The sequence below is a fragment of the Mauremys mutica genome, chromosome 3 (assembly GCF_020497125.1).
Source record: "Mauremys mutica isolate MM-2020 ecotype Southern chromosome 3, ASM2049712v1, whole genome shotgun sequence".
In the NCBI taxonomy this organism is placed as follows: domain Eukaryota; kingdom Metazoa; phylum Chordata; order Testudines; family Geoemydidae; genus Mauremys; species Mauremys mutica.
Genome location: NC_059074.1, coordinates 133644646 through 133662108, shown reverse-complemented (window position 1 = coordinate 133662108; position 17463 = coordinate 133644646). Strand labels below are relative to the sequence as shown.

The 17463-nt window shown below is 40.5% G+C and overlaps 1 protein-coding gene across 1 annotated transcript in view; it reads left to right on the top strand.

Moving 5' to 3' along the window:
• The window catches only part of RBM34 (RNA binding motif protein 34), a 35855-nt gene continuing 18392 nt past the window's right edge, over positions 1-17463 (top strand). Inside the window, exons 1-6 of the mRNA XM_045011258.1 lie at positions 1-183; positions 5221-5392; positions 10258-10397; positions 11564-11795; positions 13651-13710; positions 16544-16587. Of these exons, the coding sequence (XP_044867193.1) occupies positions 131-183; positions 5221-5392; positions 10258-10397; positions 11564-11795; positions 13651-13710; positions 16544-16587 (701 nt within the window). The 5' untranslated portion in view covers positions 1-130. The remainder of the gene's footprint in view (positions 184-5220; positions 5393-10257; positions 10398-11563; positions 11796-13650; positions 13711-16543; positions 16588-17463) is intronic.

Here is a 17463-nt window from a genome sequence, read left to right as displayed (position 1 = left end):
GCCGGGTGCGCCGGAAGTGACGTCATATCGATGGGCTGGGGCTGGTCGCGTGCTCCGCTCTGCTGCTCGCTCGTCGCGGCGCTTCCCGGCGCGAGGTCGGGTCTAAACCGAGCTCCCCGCTCCCACCCCGATGAAACCTTCTAAAGCAGCGGGAGCTCCGCGGCCCGCGCCGCGCGGAGCAGGGTGAGAGCGCGCGGCACACGCCCCTTCTCAAGCCTCAACCGTCGCCCCCGCGCGTGCGCTCGGCGGTCCCGGTGCCCCCAGTCCCGCCCAGCCTCGCCTGAGGGTGTTGGGTGAAGGGGCCTGGCCTCTGTCTGCTGCCGCCTGCCCAGTAGTGGGGGTGAGGGGATGGCGCGTCACCGCTCCCAGCCCCGCGGCGGAGAACCCCAAGGACCCGGGCGCAGCTCATACCCGGGGTGGGGGGAGGGGATCCCGCCTGCAGGGGGCGTCCCGAGGGTGAGTCCCGCGTTGGCACGAGGAGCCGGGCACTGCGCCGCAGCGTGCCCGGAGTGACACGTCTTCGCCCTGCGTTTGTCAGACAGGGCTTGATCACGTCAAAAGTACACAGCTGGTCCCCGCAGAGCCCCGGACTCCCTTTCGTGCCCCCCCCTCCCCCCGCCGCCCGTATTGTGCAGGGTGCTGTCACTCAGTATGTCTCAAAGCCCCACTATAATTTTGCACAACTGAAAATTTAAATTGGTCTGGGGGGGGGAAACCCTGACAATAAACATGTCAAATTATTAGGGTGACCAGACCGCAAGTGTGAAAAATCGGGGTGGGGGTTAATAGGAGCCTATATAAGAAAAAGACCCAAAAATTGAAACTGTTCCTATAACATTGGGACATCTGGTCACCCTACAAATTATGTATAAGAAAAAAATCAAATTCTGCTAAGCCTAACTATAGTATATTACTTGAACTGTCATCTAAAGATATAAAAATATAATCTGCCAGCTGTGTATAGAGGAGAGATAACAAGCACAAAGAAAAGATGAGCCTTGGAAATTTATACAATATCGCCTACATAAGCTACAAGAATGCAGAGTTGACTTCAAAGTGCTTTTACAGTCCCCTTTTTATGGGGCTACCCAGATGTCAGTCTTGTTTCATGCCCTTGCTGCAAGTTAGAACAGATCTTAGAATGATTCTGTCTTGTGGCAGTTACCTATGGGACATTGCTGCTGCCAGGGATCCTCTGGCCATGTTCCCTGTGCTAGCGAGGCCAAGAGGAAGTTGGTTAGGAACCTCTACTGCAGCTCTGTGGCACCCAAGGTTTTCCATAGTAAAGGGCCATCATCAAGTAACTAAATCCACTGGATTTAGGGAGCTCTGTGCTACAAGATAAACTCTAGTGTGGATCGACTCCTTAGTATTTGCATGTTGTAGCTAATGTGGGTCCCAGGATAAGAGAGAAACAAGGTGGGTGAGGTAGAAGAGCTCTGCTAAGCTTAAAGGCTTGTCTCTCACTAACATAACAAAAACCATATCCACTCTGACAAGTTAGTGGAGATTTGTAGCTATACCCATAAGAACATAACAAAAGAACGGCCACAGTGAGACGGACCAATAGTTCATCTTGCCCAATATCCTGGCTTTCAACAGTGGCTGGTGCCAGATGCCAGGGTGAGTAGAACAGGGCTATGATTGAGTGATCCATCTACTGTTGTTCAGTTGACCTTCTGGCAGTCAGAGGTTTAGGGGATTGCATCCCTGACGATCTTGGCTAATAGCCATTGATGAACCTATCTGCCATGAATTTTTCTAATTCTTTTTTTTTTAATGCAGTTATACTTTTGGCCTTGGCAACATCCCCTAGCAACCAGTTCCACAGATTGTCTATGCATTGTTTGAAGAAGTACTTCCTTATGTTTGTTTTAAATCTGTTATTTTCATTAGGTGACTTCTGTTTTTTGTATTATGTGAAGAGAGGTAAATAACACTTTCCTATTGGCTTTCTGTACACCATTCATGATTTTATAGACCTCTGTCATATCCCCCCTTAGTCATCTAATTTCTAAGCTAAACAGTCTGAGTCATTTTAGTCTCGCCTCATATGGAAGTTGTTCCATACCCCTAATAATTTTTGTTGCCCTTCTTTGTACTTTTTCCAGTTCTTTACTCCATCTCAAAATAGATAAATCAGAACTACAAACAGTATTCAAGATGTGAGATTTATATAGTGGCATTATGATATTTTCTGTCTTCTTATCTATCCCTTTTCTAATGGTTCTTAATTCTCTTCACTTTTTTGGCTGCTACTGCACATTGTCTGAAACCATCTGCTCAATTATCCACCTTAACTCCAGGATCTCTGTATTAAATGGTAACAGCTAATTTAGACCCCATCATTTTGTATGTATAGTTGGGATTATGTTTTCCAATGAGCATTACTTTGTATTTATCAGCGTTGAATTTCATCTGCCATTTTTTGCCCCGTCACCCGGTTTAGTGAGATACCCTTGTAACTCTTTGCAGTCAGCTTTGGACTTGACTACTTGGAGTAATTTTGTATTGTCTGCAAACTTTGCCACCTCACTGTTCAACACCCTTTTCCAGATCATTTATGAATGTGTTGAACAGCACGGGGGACCCCACTATTTACCTCCCTTCACTGTGAAAACTGACCACTTATTTCTATCCTTTGTTTCCTATCTTTGTAACCAGTTACTGATCCATGAAAGGACCTTCCCTCTTATCCCATGGCTGCTTGCTTTGCTTAAGAGGCTTTGGTGAGGGATCTAGTCAAAGCTTTCTGAAAGTAAACTATATCCATTGGATCACCCTTGTCCACATATTTGTTGACTCTCTCAAATAATTCTAATAGATTGGTGAGGCATGAGTTCCCTTTACAAAAGCTGTGTTGACTTTTCCCCAACATATTGTGTTTATCTATATGTGATAATTTTGTTCTTTACTGTAGTTTCAGACAAATTGCCTGGTACTGAAGTTAGGCTTACCAGCCTGTAATTGCCAGAATTACCTCTGGAAGTTTTTTTGAAAATTGGTGTTACATTAGCCAGTCATCTGGTACAGAGGCTGATTTAAGCGATAGGTAGCATATCACAGTTAGTAGTTTTTCAGTTTCATATTTGAGTTCCTTCAGAATTCTTGGGTGAATACTGTCTGGTCCTGGTGACTTATTACTGATTAATTTATTAATTTGTTTCAAAACCTCCTCTACTGACGCATCAGTCTGGGACAGTGTGACGTGTTGGATAACAGAAACCCCCTTGGGACTGCCACCCTGATGTGCCAAGGCTACTTCTGCCACTGCTTTCCCTGCCAGCTTGGGACTCCAGAGCCCTGCCTGGATGTGCCAGACACGATTGCTGGCCACAAACACAGACCCAGGTCTGAACCATGTCCCACAAACTGCAGGCTTAACTGAAAGCATCTTAAGAAGTGTTCCTGTCTTTAACACTCAGATGTCCAACTCCCAATGGGATCCAAACCCCAAATAAATCCATTTTACCTGTATAAAGTTTATGCAGGGTAAACTCATAAATTGTTCGCCCTTTATAACATTGATAGATACGCACACTGTTTGCCCCTTCTGCCACCCTGGTATCAGTGCATACTCTGGGTTAAATAATAAGTAAACTGTGATTTTATTAAATCCAGAAAGTAGGATTTAAGTGTTTCCAAGTAGTAACAGTCAGAACAAAGTGAATTACCAAGTAAAATAAAATAAAACACGCAAGTCTGTGCCTAATATAGTAAGAAAACTGAATACAGATAAAACCTCACCCTCAGAGGCATTCCAGTAAGCTTCCTTTTACAGAGTAGTTTCCTTCTAGTCTGGGTCTAGCAATCACTCACAACTCCTGTGGTTACTGTCCTTTGTTCCATTTTTTTCAGGTATCCTTTGGGGTGGAGCTGCTATCCCTTGAGCCAGCTGAAGACAAAATGGAGGGGCCTCCCAGGGGTTTAAATAGACTTTCTTTTCTGGGTGGATACCCTTCCCCTGTGTAGAATTCCAGCTACAAGATGGAGTTTTAGAGTCACATGGGCAAGTCATATGTCCGTGCATGACTCTGAACTTACAGGTAGCAGCCATGTTTCACATGCTACCTTGAACATCCTCATGTAGACTTCTTATGTGGATTGGAGCCTTCCAAGGTCCATTGTCTGTTAGGTGCTTCTTGACTGGGCACTTAACTTGCAAATTCCTTTCTAAAGAAGCTGACCAAATGCCTTACTATGGCTATTTAAAATCAAACAGGTATATAGCCAATATTCATAACTTCGAATACACTAATGACATGCATACATATAGGATGAATATATTCAGTAGATCATAACCTTTACATAGATATATCACATGGGATATATAGCATAAAACATATTCCGGTTATGTCATATATACATTCATAAGCATATTTACATAAAGCCTTATGGGGTGCAACGTCACAGATAGTTCCTCAGATTTGTCTTCTAAAAAAGAATGGCTTAGGTATGAGAATCTCCCTCAGATCCTCTACGGAGAACACCAGTGCAAACAATTCATTTAGCTTCTCCACAATGGCCTCATTGTCTTTGAGTGCTCCTGTAGTTCCTTTATCCTTGGTCACCCCTCCGATTGTTTGGCAGGTTTCTTGTTTCTGATGTTATTTGCAAATAACTTTTAAATGAAAGGTTTAGAGAAAAGTAAAGTATTTGTTAATACTTCCATTTCCTCTATTATTGATACATCCACGTATTTATGAACAGTTATGCCCACTCTGCTCCCCTGTCATAATGTCATTCAAGATATAGTTGCTTAGCTCTTCATTTTTTTCTTCAGTTAATTTCTTCATCTACAAGATTGTTATTCGTCGTAAGAAATTCAGCACTAAGTTTAATTTCTTTTACATTTTTGCAGCTTTTAACACACGGTACAGTGTGTTTGAGATAACTGATGGTTTAATTTACAAAATAGTTTCCCTTAAACTTTTGAACAGTTGGAAAGTGTTTTAGCCACATGACTCCCGTTAAAGTTATTGGCTATAGTGATTATTTCCTCATGCAACATTTTGAAAAATTTTGTCTATCTGTATTGTTTTAGGAAATGGTTAAAATTATAAGTTTGCAGGAAAATAAATCACTTGCACATACTGGAGTTGGTTCTCTAAATCTGTTTCACCTCCTAAAACCTAAAGTTAGACTAGCATTGGTGAGACTGAGACCTTTAGCAGTATTGAATGACACCAGATGAACAATTTCTTCTCCTTTTTTTAATAGCCAGGAATGTGAGAGAAATGAAGCAGATACATCATCTGAAGACTATGTCATTGGACAAGTGGTCAACAGTTTGTTTCAAAAGAAGTCCGCAACATGCAGACCACACCCCCTGGCACATCTTTTTAAGGCTTCTGAGTCTGAAACACAGCCAGTGTTTGTTGCTGTGCCAAGAGTAAGTAACTTTTTTTTATATATATAGATATAGATATATATAGTTACTTCACTGTAAATGGATGACCCTTCTCATAAGAAATGGTTTTGGTTTTTCCTTTAGACCAGGCTGATTCTATTGAAAACTTCTTGGAACGCTAGGATCTAACTCCCAGTTTTCAAGTGTCTGACCAGTGCTCCTTGTCTGATGAGGACTGTGAATATAAATAAAATCCATATATCAGAAAACTAACTTGTCTGACATATGGAAAGCTGCCACTACTTCCTTCAACTATATCTTCTGTTCCCACGGAGGAAGCAAGATGACTAAAAATGTCTTATTCATCTTGAGTCCCAAAATAAAAACAAACAAAACAGTACACGTAAATGGGGAGAGGGAACAAATATTTTAAACATATAGATATAATAGTGATGAAGCACTCCTTACAGGTCCTTTGTCAGTTCATTAAAGACCAGCAAGTGTCCTTGGCTTCACAGAGTTAACCATGTCTGATTTTAGATTAATAAAAGACAATTGTCCCTGCCTGCAGGTATATGGGATCTTGGGGAGCAATTACCACACGGGTGGGGTGCCAATTAATTTCTTTATTAAAGGAAAAAGGGAGTGGTGAGAATTTAACAATGAAATACGATGGGATGGGGTGTATAGGGTGTTTACAATAGACAATGATGGTGGGGGGGGTTTCTTATTGAACAGTGTAGGGAGTTCTAACAGTGGGGTACAGTAAGTGGGGTTTAGCACAATGGGATACAGTACAGTTAATAAGCAACTCAACTTTATATAGGAACAGCTCTAGATACAATGTGGAATGTAAAACATACCAAAAGGAAATGCAAAATAAAATAGTAGCTTCTGTATAGAATGGTCAACAATCTTAGATAGAATGTATTAAGTGGTAGGTGGTCTTATACACAATGTAACACAATAGTATTAATGCAAATACAAAGTATATCAGAAAGGTGGAAGTAATATGTGAATCACAGTGCAATAATACAATATGGGTGATAAGTGAAATTATGCAGTGTAGACTTAATTTGTGAGGCTGTGATAGCAAGAGTGTACCCAAAGGCTGGGTCAAGAAACAGGAGGGGGGGGCGGAATGATAGTGGCAACTGATGAGAGATGCAGCTGCAAGCAGCGAGAGACTCTGAAGCCCTGCGAGGTAAGGACAACAGAGCAGTGTGTGGGGGCGGAGGTTTGGGAAGTTCAGATGGTGATGCAGACGTGGGGGAGAAAGCAGCAAGGGGTTTGGGAAGTTCAGAGGGGGAGATGCAGAGGGTGATGCAGACACGGGGAAAAAAGCAGCAAGGGATTTGGGAAGTTCAGAGGTTGATGCAGACACAGGGGAAAAAAGCAGCAAGGGGTTTGGGAAGTTCAGAGGGGGAGATTGGAACAGCAAGAACCTTATCTATCCTCTAACTTAATCAAACTTATATAAAATGACAAGCAGCTTCTACAAAGTAACAAAACAGGTACAGAATACAATCAGGCAATGACTTTTTAAATCTATCTTAACCAATGACGAGGCAAAACAACAAATATCACAATTCTAAGCAAACTGCAACAAGCAGCTATATGGAGCAACAAAACAACGAACTATAGCAAGGCAGGTGAGACTTACAAGCTTTACAATCTTAACAAACTATGACTTATTAAACTAAAGAAACAAAATCTATGGTGCACCTTATGCTATGGGGAAGTTACAGAGGGCAGAGTGGTATGTGCCCCAGAATACAGCTCCCAAGGCAGCCCCCAAAGAAGCCAAGGGAGGTGGCTGCAGCAGTGGATACAGCTGAAAACCGTGAGTCCAGGGCAAAACCCACAGGAGCAGAGCTTAGCAGCAGCACCAACTTACTTTTAGTGGCAGAGTGCCACAGAGTTTAAGAGAGAGGTTTTAAAACACAGACCAAGGTTTAGCTTGAGTCTGTGTGCTGGGGAGACAGAGCCAGCAGCTAAAATAATAAAATAAAAGTATAGAAAGTTTCACAGAGGGATTCTTACCATCCCACAAGGCAGCAGCAGAGGCAGAAGCAGCAAGAACATCGGAAGGCTCGGTACAGTCTTGATAATCAGGAGATCTCTCAGCAATTCGTTCTTCGGGGGGGGTTCAAAAACGGGGGTACGCTCAAAAATAAAACGAGAGCGGAGAAAGGACCCCCAGAACCCCTGGTTGATCAGACCAGGCAGCAATGCAAGAACCTTTCTGAAGTCTGTTCAAAAAATGTCTGTTTTTAAAGGCAAACCCTGGCAGCTTCCCACCAGTAACTCTGATTGGCTCCCCCTCTTACAGGGAGGAGGGAGGCAGAGAAAAACTGCAGGCAGCCACAGAGGCATGTTTGGACTAGCCCTGAGCCCAGAGGTATGACTCATGCCCAGGATCCTAAAAACACAATAGGTCTTGCAGCTCTGGACAGTGGCCACCCTACACCAAGCCCAGGTTTTAACAAGGTGATAACAGGACTAACCCTTTGAACAGGGCAGTGGTCCCACTTAGCATAAGTGGCCATCCCTTTGAGAAGGGCAGAGGCCCTGGTAAACAACTTAACAGCCAGGGAGGGGCGGCCACAGAGGAGAACAAGAACAAAATGGAGTAAGGGGGCAGCTTTAAGAAACAAAATGGAGCTGTAACAGACAACAATATGTTGGGCTTTTGTATTTAAAACGAGCTAAGGGCCTGGCATATGATAGAGTGTAACTAATACACTGTTGTGGTTATTCTGCATGCCATCATATCACCTCATTTCATTGTCCCGAATGTTAGTATGTTTGGCAGGTGCAGGGGTAGTTGTGGTATCTTACCTCAGTAATTATTTACAAGCTGTTATAGAACTTGTATAGAAGATCAAATTTTATTTTATTTCCACAAAAAGAAGAAAATTTAATGAAAGAATTACAGAAAACTTCACTTGCTAAACAGCAATTTCTGCCCTTAATAGCGTTGTAAGACAACTCACATTCAGATGACTTGTACAAAGTAAGCAAACTGGCTTCTGATTTGTTGTCAGATGATTATCAGTTGAGTGATTTAAAAACTTTGACTTTTTTTTGACATTTATGTATTGTGAGCTTTTGATTGGTGTATGATACATCCAGATTGTTGTCCATTGAAAAATTTTCCCTATTGAATCAAATCATTAAGGTTTAGAAGTTATATTAGACATATTGTCAATGAACAATATGATCAGTTTTGTTTGTTATCAGATCCTTTCTTAATTTAGCATTTGCTACATATCTTCGGTTTCAGTTGAATTTGAAAATGGTGGTTATGCAATAAATAGAAGTTAAGTAATTTTTCAGTGTTATCGTTTATTTTTAAAACAAAAAAATGGGAGTTGACAAATTGGTAGGAAAAACTTTTATCAAGTTTTTAAAAGGAAAATGAACATAAAATATAAAAATTAAAGTAGTCGGCAGCATTTAATTAATCAGAGGAGGTAAGAATCCTGCTTACGTATACAGTACAAGAAATTACAATGGCTATGTTCATTTCTTCCAGTTACTTTACCCCAAAACCAAGATGAATTATAAACTTTATGGGTTCTCCAATCCAATTGTAAGCTAATGTATAATCTAACCTTTGCAGTAATATTGGCACTATTACTACGTCTAGATTGAATTGTCACAGAAACAACAATACTTTATTAACATGACAAGCTGTAGAAGTGATGCCATTTTTACTTTTGTCTGCTCATGCATGTATTACAGAGACTGAGCGATGACAGTTTAATGACTTTGCTTTATCTTAAGATGAGAGTAATGTCTTTATTTCTGACATGGACTTTTTTTCTTTAAAACAATCATTCGGGGAATAATATGTAGATGCACAGCACATTAACATTCTTCTATGTTTGCCAGTATTATTTTTATTTATGGTCCTATGCAAATTGAGGGAAATCCAGTTAACATTAAAAAAGACATTTTAGTAAACAGCAGCTGTACAATAATGATAGGCCTTAAGTGTCATGTAATACATTAGCGATTGTTGTTTCATTGCAGACTTGCTGAACAAAAAGGCTTTTTAAAATACCTACGTCAGCTTCATCAGAACTGTTTAAGCGGTTTTGTGACAGACTTGGGCCAACGTAGCACTTTTCTTCTCTTGTCTCCAAGAAGCATGAGATACAGTTTCTCAGTGATCTCTTATCCATGAATTTGCCCTGATTTATACTTTACAGTATGTAAAGGAAGGATTTGGCCCCACGAAAAGTATGGGTCACACATCATACTCTTAACAACTGAGCTTGGTCCCTTCATGAAATCACTGCCTCTAGTGGTCTGGGGTGTGGGAGATTGAGACATCACTTTCAAACCTCATCTTGAGTATCTGTCAGAACTATCTACGTCTATGCCACCTGAAATGGCCAACTTAGAAAGATCTACCAGAAGTTCATGAAAACTTTTAAAAGTTTACTTAAATTTTATCTTGATTGAATAGTTTTGATCTTCACCTTTTTCTTGCTGGTAAAAACAGTTGTACTAAAGAGACCTTTGTACTCTAGAGGGTATTCTTGTTCTGAATTCATCTCTGTGCTGCAAGACTGCAGGCATTTTTATTTAAATTTAAGAACCCTTGATAACATCAACATTATGGATGTCCTCCAAGACCTCAGTTAAATAAAATAAAATAAAAATGAAGATTCTTCTGTGTACTTAAGTATTTTGTCGTTGAATGTACTTGGATGTCATATAAAATATTCTGTAGGCGTTGAAACTGAATTGGGTTTTTTGATCATATGATAGAAAACATTGGAATGGCTTTTCAGTGTGTCGTATAAAATTAGGAGATTATTATGTAATAGCTTTTCTGTTTTGTAACAGGTCATATATTAAAAAAACGTTTATACACCATACAATTTTTTTTTAAGGAGAATAAGAAACGAAAGCATACAGACGTGGAAAGGGCAACAGAAGATCAGAGCTCATCTACTAAACGAGAACCTCCTGTAAAATTGAAGAAAGCCAAAAAGAACAAATTGTCTATAGCAGAGAAAAGGTTGGCAAACAGGTATGTAAACACATTTTTTAAAAGCGATGCAGCCTAGCCTCACATAGATAGGTCAAAATCTTGCTGTTATAGTTACGTCAGAGAATAAAAAGCTTATTTGTTCTGTTTTACTATTTCTAATCTTGACTTTAAAGAGACTATGGATAATTTCATAAAGACTGTCCCAATAGGGAATAAAATCCCTCACCCTTTGGGAGTTAAGAGCAGAGACTGTCTGGAACATTAATCCCCTACCCTGCGAGGCATGGACTAAGGTGTCCTCTTGCAGGAGGTGCGTTCCCTAAGGTTACAGTCTGCTTTATACAAGAAAGAAGCCTAAATCCCAAAGAGGAGATGTGCTGGGAGATGAGCAGGCTGTCCATGACTTTCTTCTCTTAGCAATCCCATACCCGAGAGGCAGGTTTGCTGTTAGAGCAACCCTCTGTTATGTTGTCTATTCCCTTAGAAATGTATGTGTGAGTGAGGTACTACCATTCCAGTGATGAAAAAGTTATTCTTTGTATTAGCCTGTTGACGATGAAATTCGCTCAGTTCCAGCATTGGGAAATAAGGTTACCGCTGTGTATGCTCTCTGACACATCTGTTGCATCTTTAACGGACAGCCTCCATATCCAAATCTGCAGTCTTACATTTGCTGTTTCTGCTTACATCATCCATAACATTTGAGAGCTGCTTTTAAAACTGAATAGATGTCAGTTATTGATCACATAACCTTTTTGGCATATGCCTTGGATAGACCGAGATCTAGTAGCATGTAGACAGAGAACTTCCCCAACGGATTGTGTGTGCCTTGAATGGTAGAAAGACAACAACTCGCTTTTAGTCTTAATTTAGGTAAAAGAAATTGAATTTCTTTTAAAATTTTAATCTGTATCAAATTGATTTACTTTTGCCATCTACTCAGTCACACCTATTAAATGGCAATAATGACCACTCAGTACACAGGTAAATAATTCCTTTCGGTGTTATGGTCAGTTTTTTGCTTAATCTATATAACATTTCAACCCTTCCATTAAAAATGAAAGTTGTCTTGTTATTGCACCTGTACAATTTAATTTATAAATACAATTTAAGAACAATTACAATGAAGAACTTCCCTTTTGTGACTGAAAAAATCAAAGCTTTTCATAACAATCATCTGGTTGTGTTTTTCGCTTGTGCCAAAGAGAGTGTGCATTGGAACAGGCAGATGAAAAAGAGGAAGAAAGAAGGCTCAAGGTCAAACAGAAGCTAAAGAATAGAACATCTCAAGCTGTCACCAAAAGCCTTGCTAGTTCAGCTAATGAAATTGATGTAAAACAGTGCAAGAAGAAAAGTCAAATTAACGAAGCTGAGGAGATGCTAAAGAATCAGAGAACTGTGTTTGTTGGGAATTTACCTATCAGCTGTACTGTACAGGTAAGTGAATAGTTTTCTGTGGGCTAAAGGGAGCCACAGCAGGTCTCGGTTTAAAGGTGCTCTCTCAAGTTGAAAAGGACAGTTGTCTGAAAACTGACACTTATGACTGAAAGATGCTAGAGAGAAAATATCTTCATGTATTTTGTGCATTTGGCACCACTTTGTATATAATTACCCTGCTTCCCTGTATAGTTAATGAATTTCTCCCTTGCTGAAAAACTCTTTTTAAATGTTAATGAGGATCAGAAAGACCTACTGTTTTTGTTAGGAAATGTTAAAATCAGAGCATATCATTTACAGGATGCTTTATCAGAAACTAGACATTTAAAACAATTAGTCATTTTCAGAAAAACTTCAAATTGATGGTGTCTTTTTAATAAATGAAAGGTCTTGGTGATACTTTTACACTAGTTACTACAGGGCAAATTCTGTCCTTAGGTGCATACAAAGGGCTTCCTTTGATGACTTTGTGATTGGTGAGCCTGCATCTAAGGGTAAAATTTGATCCTTAATTGTTCAAGTCTAATAAGGGAATAGTCCCAAAATAACTCTGGCAAGATGGGTTTCAGAGTAGCAGCCATGTTAGTCTGTATCCGCAAAAAGAACAGGAGTACTTGTGGCACCTTAGAGACTAACAAATTTATTTGAGCATAAATTCTGGCAAGATGGAAAATTTAAAGTTTTCTCTTCCTATTCAATCTAGTCTAAGCCAATTCCAGAGATAAGTGGATTATATTAAAAACTACAGATACTAGTTAGATATGAGTTTTAGCTTGCCCATGATTGTACAAGTGCCCCTCAATTAACCAAATGGCCATTTTCTCTTACGGAAAAGACACAAAAGAAGAATATATATCTGCATTTTCCTATATATAGTTATACTGTATACTCATTGGTTGTCTAGTTTTTTCCTAAATGTACAATCTTCCACTGTTACTTCTTACAAATTGTGGGTATTTTAAATTGATACATATTTGCTTCTTTACTACCAGTAGCAGAGAAATAGGAGAAATTAGGATTAAATAGGTTGCTCTATTATGGGGATTGGCAACCTTTCAGAAGTGGTGTGCCGAGTCTTCATTTATTCACTCTAATTTAAGGTTTCACATGCCAGTAATACATTTTAACGTTTTTAGAAGGTCTCTTTCTATAAGTCTATAATATATAACTAAACTATTGTTGTATGTAAAGTAAATAAGGTTTTTAAATGTTTAAGAAGCTTCATTTAAAATTAAATTAAAATGCAGAGCCCCCCGGCCCAGTGGCCAGGACCCGGGCAGTGGAATGCCACTGAAAATCAGCTCACGTGCCGCAGGTTGCCTACCCCTGCTCTATTTTATTTATATATATATATTGCATTTGAGTCTAGAAATTCCTGTTATATGATATGAAATGTGCAAATTTCAAATAAATACCAGGAGCATGGGGAAAGGCGGGTAAGAGGGGCTAAATTCAGACCAGCTTCTTTTTCTTTCATCAGCTGGAGTCTGCAGAGAATTTGGAACCCAACGAAAAATTGTGATGGTTAAAGAAAATAAATAGGGATCATACTCTTACAATCTTATAGGTGTTTCTTGTATTTAAACATCCAGAGTGCTGAATTCAGTTTTTGCACTCAGTATTTTTCTTGCTTTTGACAGAGCAAAAGCACTACAAGATATTTTGACCTTTTTCCTTATCTATCTTATAGTAATAGTAATTCATAGAAATTATAGGGTTGGAAGGGACATTTTAATGGTCACCTAATTCCTCCTACCTTATATGAGTGACATAAAAATGCTTTCTTATTCAACAATAATAATTCATGTTACTGGGTTGAAAAAATGAACTGAAAATACATGCAATTTCTGTTTAGATGCTGAAGTCATTTTTTAAAGAATATGGACAGATAGAATCAATTCGATTCCGTTCTTTGGTATGTTCTTTCCTCTTACGTTATATGATAAAAGTAGTTGTGTAATCTTAAAGGATAGCATTCATAAATCTTATATCTTTATTAGTTCACTAGCCATATTTCTTGACTTAGGCCTGGTCTACACTAGGCGTTTAAATCGGTTTTAGGAGCATAAAACCGATTTAACGCCAAAACCGTCCACACTAGGAGGCACCTTATATCGATTTTAATGGCTCTTTAAACCGGTTTCTGTACTCCTCCCTAACGAGAGGAGTAACGCTAGTATCGGTATTAACATATCGGATTAGGGTTAGTGTGGACGCTGATCGACGGTATTGGCCTCCGGGAGCTATCCCACAGTGCACCAGTGACCGCTCTGGACCGCAATCTGAACTCGGATGCAGTGGTCAGGTAAACAGGAAAAGCCCCGCGAACTTTTGAATATTTCCTGTTTGCCCAGCGTGGAGCTCCGATCAGCACGGGTGGCGATGCAGTCCGAAATCAAAATAAAAAAAAGAGCTCCCGCATGGACCATGCGGATGTGATCGCTGTAAGGGCAGGCAAATCCGTTCTATCCGTTCTATCAGCGCTCCGTTACAGAAGATGAAATTCAGAATCCTTTTTTAAAAATCTCCAGACAGACGCCAGAGCAGGGACTCAGCGCACTGCAGCGTGACAAGCGTAACGGAAAGCCAAAGAATCAAATGGATGCGCATGGACTGGAGGACTGAAGCTATCCCACAGTTCCTGCAGCCTCCTAAAATTATTTGCATTCTTGGCTGAGCTCCAAATGCTTCTAGGGTCAAACACAGTGTCTGCGGGTCAGGGCATAGCTCGGCAATCTACTCACCCACCCCCCCCCACCCCCAGAAGCGAAAGGTAAAACAATCCTCTGACTCTTTTACATGTCACCCTATCTTTACTGAATGCTGCAGATAGACGCGATAGTGCAGCACTCAACACCAACATCCTTGCTCCCCCCCCGTCATGGGCGGCTGATGGTACAATACGATGGAAATCCATCCTCATCATCAGCATAAGCTGATCGTGCAAAAAGATGGAAATCCATCCTCATCATCAGCCTCAGCTGATGGTACAAAAGGACTGGTAACCGTCCTCGTCATCAGCCTATTGGCCCTAATTTTTTCTGGTGGATGGATGGTGCAATATGGCTGGTAACCATCCTCATCATAGCAACAGGGGGCTGAGCTCCATCAGCCCCCACCCTTCATGTGTAAAGAAAAGATTCAGTTGCCCCTGGACTAGCAGTGGGATGCTGGGCTTCTCTCCTACACACTGCTTAATGTCCTGTCTGGACTATCATAGCAGCTGGAGGCTGCCTTCCACTCATTTCTCACTAACAAGTCAGTGTGTCTTATTCCTGCATTCTTTATTAATTCATCACACAAGTGGGGGACAATGCTACGGTAGCCAAGAAAGGCTGGGGGAAGAACGGAATCAACAGGTGGGGTTGTTACAGGAGCACCCCCTGTGAATAGCATACAGATAATAATTTCTGCGGGCTCTGACACAGAGCAGGTGGTTCTCTAGCACACTTGCCTATATTAGGCAGCACTGATTCTATTTTTTTATACCAAAAAGGAGGGATTGACTCAGGGAGTCATTCCCAATTTTTGCTTTTGCGCCCCTGGCTGATCGGCCAGGGGCACTTATGACAGCAGCCAATGGTACAAAACGATGGAAGGTACAATATGGCTAGTAACCACTCTTGGCTTTTGCGCCCCTGGCTGATTGACCAGGGGCACTAGCAGCAAATGGTACAAAAGGACTGGTAGCCATGATCATCCTCAGTTCCAATTTATGGAAGGGTTTGGATGGTGCAATATGGCTAGTAACCATCTCTGCTGTCATGCAAAAGCAAAAGCATGCTTCTGTGTAGCGCTGCTGAATCGCCTCTGTGAGCGGCATCTAGTACACATACGGTGAGAGTCACAAACGGCAAAAAAAGCTCCATGATTGCCATGCTATGGCATCTGCCAGGGCAATCCAGGGGAAAAAGGCGCGAAATGCTTGTCTGCCGTTGCTTTCCCAGACGAAGGAGTGACTGACGACATTTACCCAGAACCACCCGCGACAATGATTTTTGCCCCATCAGGCACTGGGATCTCAACCCGGAAGTTCCAAGGGGCGGGGGAGGCTGCGGGAACTATGGGATAGCTAGGGAATAGCTACCCACAGTGCAACGCTCCAGAAATCGACGCTAGCCTCGGACCATGGACGCACACCACCGATTTAATGTGTTTAGTGTGGCCGCGCGCACTCGATTTTATAAAATCTGTTTTACAAAACCGGTTTATGCAAATTCGGAATAGTCCCGTAGTGTAGACGTACCCTTAGAAATACTTAACTTGAGCCTTTTGAGAGCAGCGACTGGCTTCTGCAGTAGATCTTGCTGTCAACACAAATTATTCTTCCTATAATAACACTTGATTACATTGTAACCACATTCTCTTTGGGAGAAAAATGTCTGAAATATTGTTGCTTGTTTTGCTAAAGATAATCTTTGACTGAAGTACCATAACACAGATTTAGAGGACATTTTACAGAGCTAGCAATTTCATTGTAAATCAGTGCTGTGTATAAATAAAAATCACCATGCTAGAATGCAAGAAAGATAAACTAACCCAACTGATCTTCATTCTTTATCATTTTAAGGTCTTCCTTGGAATTTCCCCTAATTGCTGTTTGATTAATTTTGCCTGATAGAGCAGCTATATTACTTTGGGTGGAAATACTTGTTGAAAACTAAGGTGGAGGACAGTTCAAGCATAAATATTTGAAATATTTTCATAAGCAGTCAGGCATTTCAGCTAATGCTTCTTTTGTCTTGAAGGTTCCAGCAGAGGATACTTTATCCAAAAAGTTAGCAGCCATAAAGTAGGTTTTCCTTTGAGTTTCAGATTTTATTGCTAAAGGGGAAACAATTTTATTTTTTTTTTGTTAGCTTTTTTTATGTTATATCACACACACACTTACACTTGGTCATGATTGTTTCCTTCCTAACTTTTATTTTGTGTGGTTTTATCTTTAAAAATAATTATAATCAACTCTGTGTATATAAAATAGACAAGGTGGGTGAGGTAGTATCTTTTATTGAAACAACTTCTGTTGGTGTGAAAGATAAACTTTCAAGCCACAAAGAGCTCTTCTTCAGGTCTGGGAAAGGAACTCCCAGTGTCACAGCAAAATGCAAGGTGGAACAGATTGTTTAGTATAAGTCGTTAGCACATATTGTAAGGGACCATTCAAGGTAGAGTGACCTGTTAATAGCTTTGCAGTCATAGGACAAAAAGGAGGGCTATTGGGTTACAGATTGTTGTAATAAACCAAAACTCAGTATAAAATAGGCATTCCATGATTTCTGGGATTAAAAACTTCTTAAATTCCTACAAGTAGTTTTACTGCTGTAGATAATCACTTGCCACTACACCAATTTTTCTCTTTACTAAAGACCAGATCCTGCGAGGTACTAAGAATTCTCAACTCTTGGGGATTTCATTAGGGGTTGAGGATGCCCAGCAAGTTGCAGAAACTGGCTCTGAAAAAGATGACTGTTAAAGGGGGCGGTAAAGGTCCTTTGGCTACTGTGGTAGATATTACTATTTGGGGCACAATCCCCAGGCTAACTGTATATTTGAGAGAACTGAAGTCATTATCATGCAAGCCTTGATGTAATTTAAGATATGTGCACAAGACCATGGGGTGGGAGGTGTGGGGGAAAACCCTAAGAATTGCTTAAGTAGGATAAGCAGC